This window comes from Ictalurus punctatus, chromosome 16 (genome assembly GCF_001660625.3).
Source record: "Ictalurus punctatus breed USDA103 chromosome 16, Coco_2.0, whole genome shotgun sequence".
In the NCBI taxonomy this organism is placed as follows: domain Eukaryota; kingdom Metazoa; phylum Chordata; class Actinopteri; order Siluriformes; family Ictaluridae; genus Ictalurus; species Ictalurus punctatus.
In genome coordinates, this window is record NC_030431.2 from 20,192,197 (window position 1) to 20,208,522 (window position 16,326).

At 38.0% G+C, this 16,326-nt stretch overlaps 1 protein-coding gene across 1 annotated transcript in view; it reads right to left on the bottom strand.

The window, feature by feature from the left end:
* musk (muscle, skeletal, receptor tyrosine kinase) overlaps positions 1-16,326 on the bottom strand; it is a 31,304-nt gene that overhangs the window by 3,872 nt on the left and 11,106 nt on the right. Inside the window, exons 7-16 of the mRNA XM_053686692.1 lie at positions 11,758-11,917; positions 10,935-10,941; positions 9,231-9,494; positions 7,996-8,168; positions 7,519-7,542; positions 6,764-6,852; positions 4,495-4,654; positions 3,504-3,690; positions 2,734-2,925; positions 201-349 (exon numbers count right to left, since the gene is read on the bottom strand). Of these exons, the coding sequence (XP_053542667.1) occupies positions 201-349; positions 2,734-2,925; positions 3,504-3,690; positions 4,495-4,654; positions 6,764-6,852; positions 7,519-7,542; positions 7,996-8,168; positions 9,231-9,494; positions 10,935-10,941; positions 11,758-11,917 (1,405 nt within the window). The remainder of the gene's footprint in view (positions 1-200; positions 350-2,733; positions 2,926-3,503; positions 3,691-4,494; positions 4,655-6,763; positions 6,853-7,518; positions 7,543-7,995; positions 8,169-9,230; positions 9,495-10,934; positions 10,942-11,757; positions 11,918-16,326) is intronic.

Consider the following 16,326-nt stretch of genomic DNA (forward strand, 5'->3'; position numbering starts at 1 on the left):
CGCTTAGGCAACTACATGCTTACGAAAGCCAAAATCCACATCCTAGATGATAGTTAAAATGTATTTTAACAAATAAATCATGGCAAGTTGGATGAGTTCACTATGAATCAATATAATCATTCTTGCTAACTTCATCACTCTTGTTAGAATAACATAGTTCATTTGTGTTGTATAGATAATTACAGATTCAGCACACGTACCCAGTAGCCGGACAATGTTGGGATGATCAAACTCTGCCATGAGAGCTGCCTCTCTCTGGAAGTCGTTCTGCATGTCAACTGAGGCCTCCTCCTTTAGCATCTTTACAGCCACCATGGTGAAGGCTTCATGTGGTAACAACCCAGGAGCCCTGCAGAACAGTCACCACATATTAGTTGGTCAGAAATTCTTACAGATATGCCCTAGTGATACTCATGACACCCATTTCTTTGAATATTTTGCACCATCACAAATAAAGTTTTGTTCTTAACCTTTTTGTGGACCGTTGATTTAGGGTTGTTTTTACTGTATCTTGAGTTGCAGATTAGAAAGTCATGTGTTCAAATCCCAGCACCACCAAACTGCTATGTTTTGGTCATTGAGCAAGACCCTAAGACTTCAGTTCACTTGAATCCTGTATCAACTGTAAGTTATCAGTCAAATCACAAATGTACTGGCTTATGTTATTTTATACAATGTACAATATTACAGTACTTTACTGTAAACATGTTTCCAGTTGTTTGTTGTTAAATTTTACGGTATTTTGTTGTCAACTCTTTCGCCAGTAAATTTTCAAACTGTCAAATTTCCAGTCAGTTTTTATTACACTGTAGGAGCTAAAATCGAGCCACATGAGTCATTATTACTAAAATTGAGTACTTCAGTATTCATATCTCAGAATTAACCACAGACAGGGCGGATGTGGATCAGGTGGTAGAGCGGGTTGTCCACTAATTGTTGGATTGGCTGTTCGATTCCCAGCCCACATGACTCCGCATGCCGAAGTGTTCTTGGGCAAGACATTGAACCCCAAGTTGCTCCCGATGGCAAGTTAGCACCTTGCATGGGAGCTCTGCTACCATTGGTGTGTGAGTGTGTGTGAATGGGTGAATGAGACACAGCGCTTTGGATATAAGTGCAGACCATTTACCATTACTTATGTAAAGTAAGATGGGAGATTGTAAACTGACATGTATGACAGCACACTCCGTTACCATCATCAAAACACCAATTAAAAGAATATATTTTAGAAGAATGGTGTTCATCCTAATGATGCTTTGGTTTCCAAATCATGCAATGAATTAAAAAACAAATCAGTAACAACAAAACTTAAGCAAAATACTCCAGATCTTCCTGTTTGCTGACATTAAGACAGGCCAGAAACAAGGCTTTATTAGCACTGTTCATTTGTTAATTAGATAAAATATGTCTATTTGCATGCAGATGACCTGCTAAATTGTTGTTGGCCACACCAACCAGGGAAAATGGTCACTTAATCAGCTGTAATATTGGCAGTAGAAGAGTAACGCTAGAAGTGGATAGCGTATGTGATTTTTTTGTTTTAACAAAGTACCACAGAGATGAGAAGTCATTCATAGAGATGTTTAACCCATAACCCCCTTGTCATCCACAAGAGTCCTTATGACAACAAAGCTGAATGACTAAGTAGGGCAAGTGCCTGAACTACAGCACACTTTTCAATCCAAAACATTTAGCTTAGACTACACCCAGACCTTCATTGAAGGTTATCATTCACAATCTGGGCTGTAATGTTAAACACAGCATCAGCTCCATGATAAACAGCAGGAACTTTTTGTCTCATAGACAGTGTGCTCCACTTAAACCCATGATTGTACATGCGGCCCTATCCAGACTTCATCCATCATGGAGAAGAACATACGTTTGGTCTTAAATAAAAGTAAGCCAGAAACACAGAAGCCCTTTTTCTCTACTGCTGGGTCGTAATGGCAGCTATTCAGGCGCGGACTTAGCATGCCATTAAAAGTGCACTTCCTGTGCTCCAGTCTCCCGAATGTTCCTGGAGAAAGTAAATACCAGCAGAGCCTCTATAAATAGTGCTCTAAGCAGTGCCTACTGGCACGATAAAGTCTACAGGGAAGTTTCACATCAGTGCCCATATGATGCCTGATGATAGCCTCATCGCTGTATCTATTTCAGGAGTGAACCGTGTGAGTTTGACACCCCACACTGCTGTTCCCAGGAGTCTACTCGAACCCACCACATGCCTTCCTATTGCAGGAGGATTACATGGCCATGGATTATGCAAACAGCAGTTGATGTACTGCGTGTGTATATATGTGTCGTGTCCACACAGGACGAGTTTTGACATGAAAGGTTATTTATCATGCTAGATTTGTACAAGGCAGAGCTTTGTGAAGATTATTATTGAATAATTATTCAAATTATTTATTATTCCATAAACCCTTATTTTATTTTATTTTAGTTTATTTTTTAGCACTGTGGCTTCTTAAAATGTATATATTCTGTACCTTTAATACTGAATTTATCTCTAAAACATTTGATCACTTTTGCACACATAAGGGCTACAATTTGAGTTGTTCATTATGCTCAAAAATCATCAAAGTGAAGGAACTGACACATAATCCTAATTCTAATTTGAGTCAGCAAACATGTTTTTTGATTTATTTATTTTTTGTTTGGTTGTATTGTTGTTTTTTTTTTTTTTTTGTGGCTGTACCACTTCGAATAGTTCGGCTCAGTTTTCCTTCTCACCTTGCCTGAAACACCCGTCCGAAGGCCCCTTCTCCGATGTCGCGCACGTATTCGATGTTGTTACGTGGGTACTCGAGCGTCAGAAGCTTGGAGTTGAGCAGCAGAGGAAGGCGCTGGTACATGGGGTTCGGGTGAAGTCTGTCCAGCAGCAGCTCAGAGGGAAGAGCGGTGAGAGTCGGCACTTCCATGGCCCTGCTGAGAACACACAACAGATCCCAAACTGAGAGGGCAAGAAAAAGTCTGACTTCATGTGTGGAGACAAACCACAGTGTTTGTTTGCCTGATCACTATTTGTGTCTTTTTTTCTTCCAAAACTGTGACAGGACCTTGGATATGAGAAAGTCATAAACAAACAAACAAAATAAATAAATGCATTGTTATTATTATTATTATTATTATTATTATTATTATTATTATTATTATTATTATTATTGTTGTTATTACTGTTGTTATTATTGTTATTGTTGCTGTTGTTGTTGTTGGTGGTGGTGGTGTTGTTGTCCTTGTTGTTGTTGTTGTTTTCCAAATTATATTTGAAGACAATACATAGGATATCCTGTGTCCAGGGCAGTTAAAGTTAAGATAGAAATCAAGGAAGTTGAAAATTGTATACAAAACATTAGGGATTTTCTTGAAATTCATGCCTTGTTCCAAACACATGCATCTTTTTCATAGTCTCTGGAGCATTGTTAATTGAACACGTTTGAGGCTGTGGGCCATCAGTGTAGCTGAACCTAACTATTTCTATTAAATGTGAAATGTTCACACACCTTTTTCGACGTTTCCACCTTTTCCTTCTCTTGAGACACATGAGCAGAATGAGTGTGAAGAAGGCCACACTTGCAAATCCAGCCATGATGAATATAATAACACTCATGTAGTAGCCGGTGGACACAGCAGGCATAGGGTTTGAAGGGGCCAGTTTTGGAGGAGGCAGTGCTCTCACACTGGTAACTACTGAGAAATAAAATCATTTAAAAAAGATGTTTATAGCTAGAAAATTATGGCATATTCCTCAAATAGGACTAAAATTAAAAATGAATAAGTGTTTTGACCTGTTCACAAATGACATATTTGTTGTCATGTATTTGGACCATTATCTTGCATGTTGTTGTATATTTATGTTCTTTTTTTTTTTATCCTGCATTTTATAGGGCCCCCTGGTGGCACATTATCCCTAAGCTACCATGTACAACTCTTATATGTAAAACAGCCCTACTTCTCCAGTCATATTTGTTTCAAAATATTTCAGTTTTTGAAATTGTTTTAGCAAAGTTTATTTTTTATCTTCTCTTAAACACAATGATAGGCCAAAAAAAGTTCAACATTTATACAATTAACAATGTTTAAAATAAATAAATAAATAAATAAATAAAAGATTTTCTGAATGTTCAGTAAGAGGATTAATCAAGTAGAGGTCAGTTGTACAGCAATGAATTAAAAGCATTTCATTTTCAACACCATAGTGTACTGATCACAGCTCATTTCAATTATAAAAGACTGACTAGACAGCATAGCGCCAACAACGACAGTCGAATTGACTCATCCTTTACTTTGGATATGTTGTATTTGGGATCACATGACAATCAAAGGTCAGACAGAGGACACTGGATGTCACCTTTTCGGAATATCTCAAATGAAACGAACCAAAACGGATTTCTAAAAACTTTTGCTGACGTTTTAAGAGTGGACAGGAGAAATGAATACGGGAATGGAGAAAAACTTTTGTACAAAGCTATCAATATTAGTGATTAGTGGTACCTTCTACACATCTGGGCACCAAGCAGTACTCCCAGCGTATACTGGGGTTGGTGGAGTAGCACCATGGCCGGTCGCTCTCCCCCCCAGGATTGCGGCAGTAGTTTTCAGCATTCTTCAGCTCTGGGATAATGTTCACAGACAGCCTGTGAGGATGAGGATCCTAACAGGAAGAGTAAGAATCATGAATGTTGTAGGCATTTAAGAAAAATAATGTTTATGCTGTTTATAGTTAATGTTCATTTTTGGTATGGTGCATTTACTGTATGTTTTGTAGGTGAATTGGTTTATGTTAACTTTACGTGAGGAGGTGTTTCCAAGAAATTAGAGTCATGTGATAAGACAACCAGAAAAGAGTTGGGGGGGGGGGGGGGGGGGGGGGTAATTAAATGTGGGAAATGTCTGCCACATCCTCACTTCATCAACCTTACTTGTTTCACTACCCTTAATTTCAGTTTCACTACACTTTAATTTCATAGATGTAATACAGTTCATTTCACAGCCTTTAAATGCTTGGCTCTGTGGCATTAACCAGTGTTTTTGAATAATAAATCATTACATGGATATATGTGCAAAAAATACCAAGGTGCTTCCAAAAAAGGTCAAGATGAATATCAATTAAATGGGTTCTCTAGTACATATAATTGAAACCGTATGATTTTTTTTTTCTTCAGACAACTGGGCTATGTAGCTCAGTGTAGTGCCTCAGTATGAGCTTGTGCTTCTAAAGATATGCTGAGGTAAATTTATTTATCGTTTCATTAATCAAAAAGAATTACTAATTGTTCATGGTGTAAATATAAAAGCTGACCTGGCTGTTTCATTTATAACCAGTAAAATGGTTTGACATTAAACACAATATGCTCTTATGGCAAGAAGGTACAGTTGCCATGTTCTCCTGCAATCCCACTACCCTGATTACGCCATGCTATGGTGTGGTTCCAAAAGGCAAGAGAAGTAATGTGACTCTGCATGTGTGAACCTCAGACTGAACTCAGCATACAGATAGCACACATCTGTTCATCAAAATCAGAAGGTGTTGATGTATCAGAATGGTTAGTTCAGTTATCATTTACTGTACTGCTTTTGACTGTGGATAGCATTAGCACATAGCCACAGTAGATGCCTAGATAACTGCTAGAAAACTAGCTCCAACTTCTCACAGGCAAATATGAGTATGATTTTTATTGGAGTCTTAATGTCTATTATTATATTCTCACAATTTATTGAATACTAGCTGTGTTATTTAGGTGGCTTGGTTAGCAGGCAAGTGCTGTAGCTAAAAAAATTACAGTTACTTTATCACCCTTTAACCATGAACCATGATAGTCTTTGTGAGAAAGAAATACTTTCTCACCAATTTAGTACTGAGACTTTCGAGAAATGTGAACTTAGTACAGTGTGAACAAATATCTATGTCGGTGGAATCAAAGTTTACAATTTAAAAATGATATTCTATTTCACGCCTCCTAAACAGCAGGGGTGTTGAGAAGCTTCAGGATACGTCCTTGTGTGCATGCACACACATGCCAAGACCTTTCAACAAAGTCACAACGTGACTTATGATGCAGTATTTGTGATAAATACTGCTGTCATCCCGCCATCTTTCTCTAGAACCTTCTTGTTGAGTTCTTGATGTATCAGTGGTTCTGAATAACAAGGAACCTTGACAAAGTTATTTTGTGTTCATGGAACACATAACTAACATTATAGAGCCGGGGTCAGCATGGGCTCTCTGAAGTGTTTGCAGCTACACAGCCCCACGCACAGCAAGCTGTGATGCACTGTGTGTTCTGACACCTTTCTATCATAGCCAGCATTAACTTTGTCAGCGGTCTGTGCTACATTAGCTCTTTTTTGGGATCAGACCAGACGGTCTAGCATGCGCTCCCTACAGACATCACTGAGCCTTGAGAGTCTCGAGCGTCCATGACCCGGTCGCTGGTTCAATGGTTTTCCTTCCTTGGACCATTTTTGGTAGGTACTAACCACTCCGTACCGGGAACACCCCACAAGACCTGCTGTTTTGGAGATGCACTGACCCAGTCGTCTAGCCGTAACAATTTGTCAGTGGGTCCTTGCAAGGATAGTAAGACAAATGGTGTGTGTATGTGTGTGTGCATGAGTGTGCGTGTGTATTTGCATGTTGAATAGCTGTACTAATACCCTGTCCCTAATGACTCTGAATGAGCTCAGACGATTATGATAACAGTTATCTTGCATCCCAGCTCCCCGATGGACTTAATTAAAGTAAAAACAAATAAATAATTACCTGCTGGTCCCATCGCTGGCAAGGAATACCAGATGCTGTGACATTGTGATTGCCTTGATAAAACCTTCCTCTATCATTGTAGCACGTTGCTGTTCGAGAAAAAGCAAACACACTGTAAATCTGCATATTCATGCCACTCTACTGCAGAATGTTCAGTATTTGATTTGTATTCACACAAATGTAATATCTAATAGAATAGGAGAAAGTATATACACTATACAGCCAAAAGTATGCAGACACCTGATCATCACACCCATATGTAGTTTTTCTCCAAACAATTTTTGAAGCACACAATTGTAATAAATGTCTTTGTTTGCTGTAGTATTACAGGTTCCGTTTATTTGAACTAAGTGGCTCAAACCTGTTCCAGTATGACAGTGTCTGTGTACACAAAGTGAGCTCCATGAAGACATGGTTTGTCAAGGTTGGTGTGGAAAAACTTGAGTGTCCTGCACAGAGCCCACTGAACTCCACTGAACACATTTGGGATGATTTGGGACACCGACTGCACACCAGGCCTCCTCGCCCAACATCAGTGCCTGAGCTGATTAATGCTCTTGTGGCTGGATGGACAAATCCCCACAGCCGCACTCCAAAATCTAGTGGAAATCCTTCATAGAAGAGTGGAGGTTATTATAACAGCAAAGGTGGGGGGGGGACTAAATCTGGAATGGGATATTCAGAAATGGATGTAATGGTCAGGTGTCCATAAACTTTTGGTCTTATAGTGTATCGTATCCAAATGCTCCACATACTTGTGATTTGGTCTCTCTTCATCTCTGAAAGGGAAGAGAATAAGAAATTGTAGACACTCAGCACATATCTCAGAATGTAATGATGATTGATGATATTTAGGGTTTTTTTTCTGCAATTACGCTGTGCTGTGATAAATTTTACAATAAAATTCTGCTGTGTTCAGTCACATTTTTTGGCCTTAAAAAACAAACAAAAAAAAAAAAAAACAAGATTACACATTTAGACAAAAGTGGTACAGAATAACAGAGCCAGATCTGAGTAATAAAACCATCAACACGTCCAACAAGTCCTTGGCTTTCATCATAATCATAGTGTGTTGCTTCTCACTGAGCTAATGCATGTCAGAAGCTACGGGTTCCATTCATTATATGGTCGTAGTTTGGATTTGTAATGCACAGTATAATTCCTATGATGCCCTAATTTCCAGTATTTGTGGTCAAACTTCAAAGACAAGTAGATCAATAAAAGTTTCTTACCTACAAATGCTACGGCAGTGCATGACGCTGGATCTGCCTGCTGGCTGGGCAGAGTTTCACAGTCTGGCAAAGTGAGGCTCAGGCTTGGAGAAATGACTCCTCTGTGATTCCTCTGCTCCATCAAATGCCATTCCTTATAACAGTAGAGATCCTTCACAGCCAGACAGTGCTCCCTATGAGACAGTTAAGGGATGACATTCATACTTCATTGGAGCAATGTGAGAAAAAAGGCTTATGTTTCTAGCATTGATATTTCATAAATGACAAGGCAAATAAATGAAGGAGAAAATGACCAATGTTTTCATTAGTGACTGTGAGAGCTGATAACAGCCAAACAGAGCTTTAAGTATCAAATGGTGGCGAAACTGTAGGGCTACATGACACCTACATAAGCTCTTCATGACAAATGACATAAACTAGCTCATACTGATCAGTGGTAAATATTAGTGTCATTTCATTTCACAATTTATAGCTTGCAGTGTTCCTCATCACTAACATTAGCTAGCCTAGTCATCCTTATTGTAAAACTATCACTGCAAGATATCACTATCATGTTTGCATCACAGTTCCAGGGGTTTGAATCTCGCCTCCGCCCTGTATGTGCAGGGTTTGCATTTTCACCCCGAGCTTTGGAGGTTTCCTCCAGGTACTCCAGTTTCCTTCTCCAGTCCAAAGACATTCCCTCTTTTTTATTGGGTAAAACAGTTAGTAATGGTATTGGAGGGCTGGTTCTGTCTCTTCCAATTTTGATTGATGTTGATATTTGATTACGCCTTTTTGATTATACATCTATCATACACCATTTATAAAAAATAGTCTATTAGTATCTATTTTGTTTCAGTCACTGATCCATATACAGAATATACCCCTTAGCTGTGAATTGATTGGTGGTGTGGAGTCAACAAAGAAGTACTGAGAACTTGTTTGTTAAATTTCAGATAACGTTTTTTTTCAAACACTGACAAAACAGGTTCTTATGCAAGATATGTTTTTCATTAAGTTGTTTGTCATTTAACTAAGATGAATTGTTTTCCAAAAATGTGCCCAAGGTTGATTGTGACTGGCTGTGGTATTGTCTCTGAGGAAGCGCTACCTCTCCCACATAATACCTCATGTGGGAGAAAGTGTATCATGGGAGTTAGTATCAGGTCTATGATGTCCTCATAGTTTTCACAGATTTCCTGAAAGCTACTGAAGTGAACAATAATGAATATCCGAGTGATTCAGTTGTGTACCTGCAGACAGGTTTGGGTGCAGGACCGAGGTCTGATGGGCTGCAGTCCTGGAAGGCAGCATGGCAGAGCAGTGAGCGAGCTGCAGGCTGGCACAGTGGGCTTGTTCCCTCCAGCTCGGCCCAGCCTCCATGCGCCAGGAATTCCTGCGCCTGCTCTGGGTCCGGCAGAGAAGAGTTAAAGAAGACAAGTGCTGAACGTCGCAACAGCCCATGGCACACTTCACCCCGGTACATACTGCAGTAACCTGCACTGCCTTTGTACAGCCTGGGAAAAGGAGAGGACATGATGAACAATAGTATTATTACCAATGTAGAAAGAGTGTGCATAGAGACATTACAAAAAGTAACCAAGCACTTAGTTGAGTTGAGTGTATGCTCGCTGGAGCACTTTTTGGGCTTTATTTCTTTCTCCAGTGAGACTATATATCCTATAAAAGCACGCCCAAAACATTTACTACATTTATTAAAGAATGACATATTCTCTCTATATATATTTAACCATTTGTTGAACTTGTTTTGAAAATGTTGTGGAACAAGTTTCTTCCTGTAATCACTTTCATTATAGCAGCTAAACAGTCATTCTCTCACTTCTCTCAAACTTTCTCACTGAAAGTTACAAAAAACTGCCACTGAAAACTCCTTTCAAAACTGATAAAAAATAAAACACATTTATAATTTTTTTAATGAATGTGGAGTGTCCAACATACAAGTTCCTATGTAAATTGCTATAGAAATGATCATTTTTAGAATAAGTGCATCAGTATAAACCTGTGATTTGAATTACAGATCAGATTTGAATCAGATTCAGAAATTAGAACTGTAAAAATTAGAACACCTGTTTAGAATATTTTATTCCTTATACTATTATTTAATGTTTTTAAAATATTTTTATTTCATAAGTACGTTTCCCATGCTCCTAAATTCTACACAATAATCTTAAGAACCTTCACTCGCTTGATATCTGCAAATACAAAAACAACATTTGACATGAACAATGAACAAAGAATTACTATTTTATCCAGTATTACTCGCATCAAATTCAAGAACAAAGCCCAAGGCACATGACTATTTTACTCAATTTAACTTTCATCTAATCATGCCCAGATGTCAAATCTGCACCATGTAGTGTTAAACCTGACAGAGCATTTACTGTGGCTCACATTTAATTCAGAACATGTGGTATGGGTGGGTTAGAATAATACATTACAGGCTGCTTATGTATATGCTTACGTCAACCCTTATCCGGCCCATATGCTCCAGTTTTTCAGTAGCAAACCACCCACTTAAATGAAATACATTGTCAGAATTCATGAAGAGGAAACTCAATGCATGCTGGAAGGGTTTTTTTTTTTTTTTTTAATTCTTTCTACACTGGATGGAATTCATTGTTTCCTTATCAGGATCATATATCAGAATTATAGCCAGATCCAACACTAACTCATGTGGATTATAAGAGGATCCAGCAAAAGATTTGGAAGGACTAAAACTTCGTGAGAACTAATAGATATTCACTCGAATACTGCAAGGTATATGGAGTAAAAGGCGAACATCAAATTTTCCAATGCTGAATGAATTACATGCTAAGTTTAATGTTTCAGATTGAGTGATAACTCAACCCAAGCACGGCATAGACCATGAATTTGCAGTTAATGCAATCATTCTGGGTTTTTTTTTTTTTTTTTTTTAACTGTGGAAAGATTCTTACCTCCATTCTATTGGAAAATCACAGGATCCAGAAATCGGCATCAGGACAAACCCGAAGAAGAAAGAGAAGGTTAAGCAGTTTCTTGGCCATGACAAAGAATAATGTAGCCACTCTGTAATGCAGACCATGCTTCTTGTGGTGTGCTTGGCCCACAAAATGTGTGTGAATGTGTGTGTGGCCTGAAGGAAAGAGCAGGTGTGAACTTTGACGGTCTGGATGGGCAAATGGGGGTGTTGAAAAAAGAACATTCTGCATTTTATACTATATCAGAAGGGCAGCATGGTCAATTCACAAAATAAGAGAACACAACATAATAAATCTCTGTAATCCCTGACAGTTTAACAGATTGCAGGGTTTTAATTTTTTTAAACAATACTTTGTCTTCAATTCACAGCACGTTAGAATCATGAATATATCTGAGGTGAGGGGTGGCTGAGTCTTCAAAGAACAGCTATGCTAACAAATAAGATCTGACTGAAATAACACCCCTCAGTAAATAAGAACTCACACACTACCTCAGATACAGCTGATGATCTCAAAATAAATAAATAAATAAATAAATAAAAGAATTCAGCTAACAAGCTAACAGCATAACAGGAAACCATACATTCTTAATTTCACAGCCTTATTGAAAATAAAGTAAATCATGAATCATGAATATGTCTGTGCTTCACTAGTATCTCAGAAAGCCTAGACCACATGCCTATGCGTAAAAAAAAATCAAACTGAGATGAAAACGGCAAAAAGCACACTATTATGAACCGAATTGTTAAGATGAGAATGTGACTGCACGTCAGTGTTGATTATAAATGTATAAACCCACCTGAGACAGTGATCCTGGCTGTAGATTTGACAGTATTAGCTCCCCCGCTGTGTTGATTGGTGGCCTGGCATGTGTAAAGAGCCGGTTTATTTACCACCACACGCAGGATGGAGACAATCACCTCCCCAATCAGCGTCTCCTCTACCGCTGCCCCCATGATCTACAGCAGAGACGCAGATAGATAAATTAAATAACAACACCAGCATTAACTTATCCATTAATAGTTATTCTATTCATGAGCAAAATTATGTCTACATTAATTACCATGAATTACGTTTACTAAATGTTAAACAAATAAACACAGGTTGGTCAGTTTATACGTTAAATTCCTATGGCGCTACTGACGTGACATGGTGGTTATTTTTCAATAAGGAATTATATACACTACATATATGGCCAATGGTTTGTGGACATATGTGCATCACACTCATATGTGGTTGTTGAACATCCCATTCCAGATTTAGCCCCCCTATGCTAAAATAATACCCTGCACTCTTTTGGGAAGTCTTTACACTAGATTTTTTTGTGTGTCTGTGGGGATTCAGTCGCAAGAGCATTAGTGAGGTCAGGCACTGATGTTGGGTTTGGAGGCCTGGGGCATGTTGGAGTACCAGTTCATCCCAAAGGTGTTCAGAGGGTTTGAGGTCAGGGATCTGTGAAGTTCTTCCATTCCAACCTTGACAAACCATGTCTTCATTGACCTTGCTTTTTGCACAGGTGCATTGTCATGTTGGAATAGGTTTGGGCCTCTTATTTCTAATGAAGGGAAATTGTAATGCTACCCCCTAAAAATTTGGGGAAGATCTAAATGGTGTGATGATCAGGTGTCCACAAACATTTGGCCATATTGTGTACTATATTCAGGTTATAACTTAAGATCTTAAAATACATCAGTTGTGGCAACTATTGTATTTTATAATGAGTTACACCATTGTGGATAATTTGAGAAGATAGCAGGATAACAGGAAACAATTGATAATACAGTATCACACTTTATACTGGAGTCAATGTTGCTGCAACATGGATATACCATTAGCTCTTAACCATGTCACCTTCAGTGAAATCTCAAAGCAAATAGACTTTTTCCCTAGTTCCCATCAAATGACTGGAGGTCACATAATAAGTATGACATTACACAACATATATTGTCATGGCTCACAATTAATTGCCATAACTTTCATGTCTCATGACCACAACATACTACTAATAATTTATTAGTAACTACTACTACTACTACTACTACTACTGCTGCTGCTGCTGCTGCTACAACGACGACGACAACGACGACTACTACTAATTACTACTAATAATAATAATAAAGCACATGTAGTATCTTCACATTCATGTCCAATACAGACTTGCATTATCACAGCTTAAATTGACTACTACACAGCTTCTGTCATTTGGCCAATTAAATATTCTGACCTTAGGAGAACATTGTGAGCTTGTGTGACAGCTTTGAGTTTTACTCATACTTCTATATTTGAAACTTGCTCATCATAGAGGCTGCTTTTAGAAGCACTTTACCCAGCTATGGGAAATTAATGATTTGCCATGTCCACACGGGGTTATTTTAAACATTCAACCTATAATACTGCATGCATTCTGTAGATATTTCAAAGGGCAAAGGACTCAGACAGTGCTTTCAGCTACTACATGGTATAAGACAGTAATATGAATATTATTGTACTATTTTCATCATTTCTAATTATTTATTATTTTAATTATAGTATGTAATTAAAAATCTTTATATTCCGAAACAGTAAAAAAAAAAAAAAAAAAAAAATTAGCACCACATCCTTCATCACACATTTCTAGTTGTTTAACAATTACATCTGAATTATTGTCTAATTAGATATAATTATTAGTAATTATTATTCTATTTATTTACTTGGATGGAAACATATACTACAGAATGATTGAATTTTAAACATTTTTATATGCAGTTAGATGTAATTATTCATTAATCATTCAATCATTGAATTAATTATTCATTAAAGTACTAAGATAATACCATATACTACAAAATAATTGCATCTCTTAATTCCTAATCAAGAAAGACTAAAAAACAAGCACCGCATCCTTCGAGTACCAGCTGAAAAAGCAAACCCAGCTAAAGCATTTGTTTCTGTAGTCCTAAAATCTGGCCCATTACAAGCCCTTAATAATACACAGTACAAGGCTCCGATTATACGCTTCGCTTTGATGAATGTATTCGTCGGTGGATTTGAAAATTGCTGTTCTATTTTACTGTGGGAAAGGAAGGCAGATAAAAATGATGAGAACTCCAGTCGTAAATAAAGGAAGGACAAGGTCATGTTTGGTAACATAAAACTGCACAGGGCAGCGGTGCCAAGACAGCACACTGACATTAAACCTCCGACTATACCCCCATCTTAGACCTCCGACTATACCCTACAACCCGTCTGCACAGCTCCTTATCGAGAGCTAAAAAGACATTTACAACATAACAGTTCGATAGGGGAATTGTGAATCATGTCAACACATTCTCAATTAACTTGATCTACAAGCAGCTCTTGATACAAAGGAAAAATACTAACAACTTCAACAGCAGTCCTCACAAGTTCTCTCCAAAACCAAGGTACTCTTAATCTTAATGCCTTAGAGAATATCTTGCGGAACGTGAAATATAAATAGACTAGGACTGAATCAGGAATCCAGTGTACCAATGGGAATGTCAAAGGTATTAGCTCATATCCTGTGAATATTATTCATTCAGGACAACTATTTATTTTTACTAGTTGACCAGTATTTAAAAAAAAGTAGTTTACTAGTCATCATTTCCAAAGTTAAACCAAAAACTGTTTCAGGGCATCCAGTATTTTATTAGAACACGTAATTAGTTCAGATAAACTACAGCAAAGAACACATCAATCCTCACAAAAGCCATTTCCAGTTTCCAGTTGCAATACTTTTCTGGTTAGAACATTTGCCTTGCACCTCCAAGGTTGCGGCTTCGAATCTGATGTAGGTTGATGACCAATTTCCAAATTGTCTGTAGTGTGTGAATCTGTGTGTGATTGTGCCCTGAGATGTGCCCATCCAGTGTTTCCCCTGCCTTGTGCCCCGAGTTCCCTGGGATAGGCTCCAGGCTCCCCCACAACCCTGTGTAGGATAAGTACTAGGGAAAAATGGATGGATGGTTAAATCTGTGTATCATATTGTAGCGTCACTGAGTCTTTTCAAATTGGATGCTCTTTTGCACACACACGAGCCTAGGCAGCTGCCTGTTATTTTGGTATTTAAGTGTTAAATATAAGTGTGAAAGTGCTAGATGGAGTGTTTATTGTTAGTAATAAACATGTTGTCTGGTTGTATCTGCCAGTTGATTTTATACCGACACATTGTTTTATGTTTGTTTGTGTTTACCATCCATTACAACCCTGGTGGGTTTCTTCGTCCTCGCCAACACCACAGTATTACACTATTATTATTAAAACCATTAAACTTAAACATGGAAAACTTAAATAAAGATGTGCATCTAGGATCCTGCAAGACCCAACAAAAGAAAGTCACAGGATTAGGCAGGTTTACTCTCATGCACGTGTGAGGGTGTGGTCAGATATGAAGCTCATGGGACAATGAAAGGCCATGTTGATTACCCATGTGAATTGTAGTGTTTACCACATCTGGTGTAAATTGGAATTTGTTCATTCATTCTTTAGTAACGGCTTTATCGTGGTTTGTCGCTGTGGTTTAAATTACATAGTTGTGAATAATTTTGGACATACTGTAAGTATTGTTGAAATACTGTGTGTGGGTAAAAACAAAATTGTGGAAGCATGTGGAATTGATCAGAATTCCTTTGGGAGCGGAAGGAACAGTTCTGCACACACCTCTATACTTAACCATAAAAGTGATATGAAAGTGCTAGCTTGCCGACCCAACTGGCTTCATCTAGTTTTGACGTATTTCCAGCTAACAAAGTACATTTAGTCTGCTTGCTTTGCAATGAACTTTTTTTTTTCCACCACCAAAACTAGTCAGTGGATTAGGTAACTATATCTATAGTATGTAACCCCAACTGCCTACATGGTTGAGCATTTTGTTTCTCCATATTTGGAGACTTAGTCCAGATTATGCCCCACTGTCATACACACCTTTTCTTCTTTTGAGCTACTGTGCTTTTGTTCATCTTGTGCAATAGTTATATGAGCTGATCTTAATACACCAAACACAAATTTCCCAAAAGCATCATCTGGTTCAAATCCAATTACAAAAGTGATGCCTGCTCTACCATCTTTCGGCACTAATGAGAAACCACACAGCTACGATTGTGATCATGTTCTGCACTAATATATTTTATTCCCAAAGGTCTCCATAATGATCTTTGTTTTTATCAACTGTTCTGTTTTTATCACTGATCTCACAATAGTGTCTTTAAGTCATTAATGTAGCTGGAATGGTGTTAATTCTCATATTGACTGGAGAATGCAAGACCCTCAAGGCCTCTTGTTGGCCTGAATGTGGACATTACGGTTGGGAAATAAAAGTCAGGCAGTCTGCTCAAGCTTGCTGTACTTTGTTCAAAGCCTTGGTCAAATGACT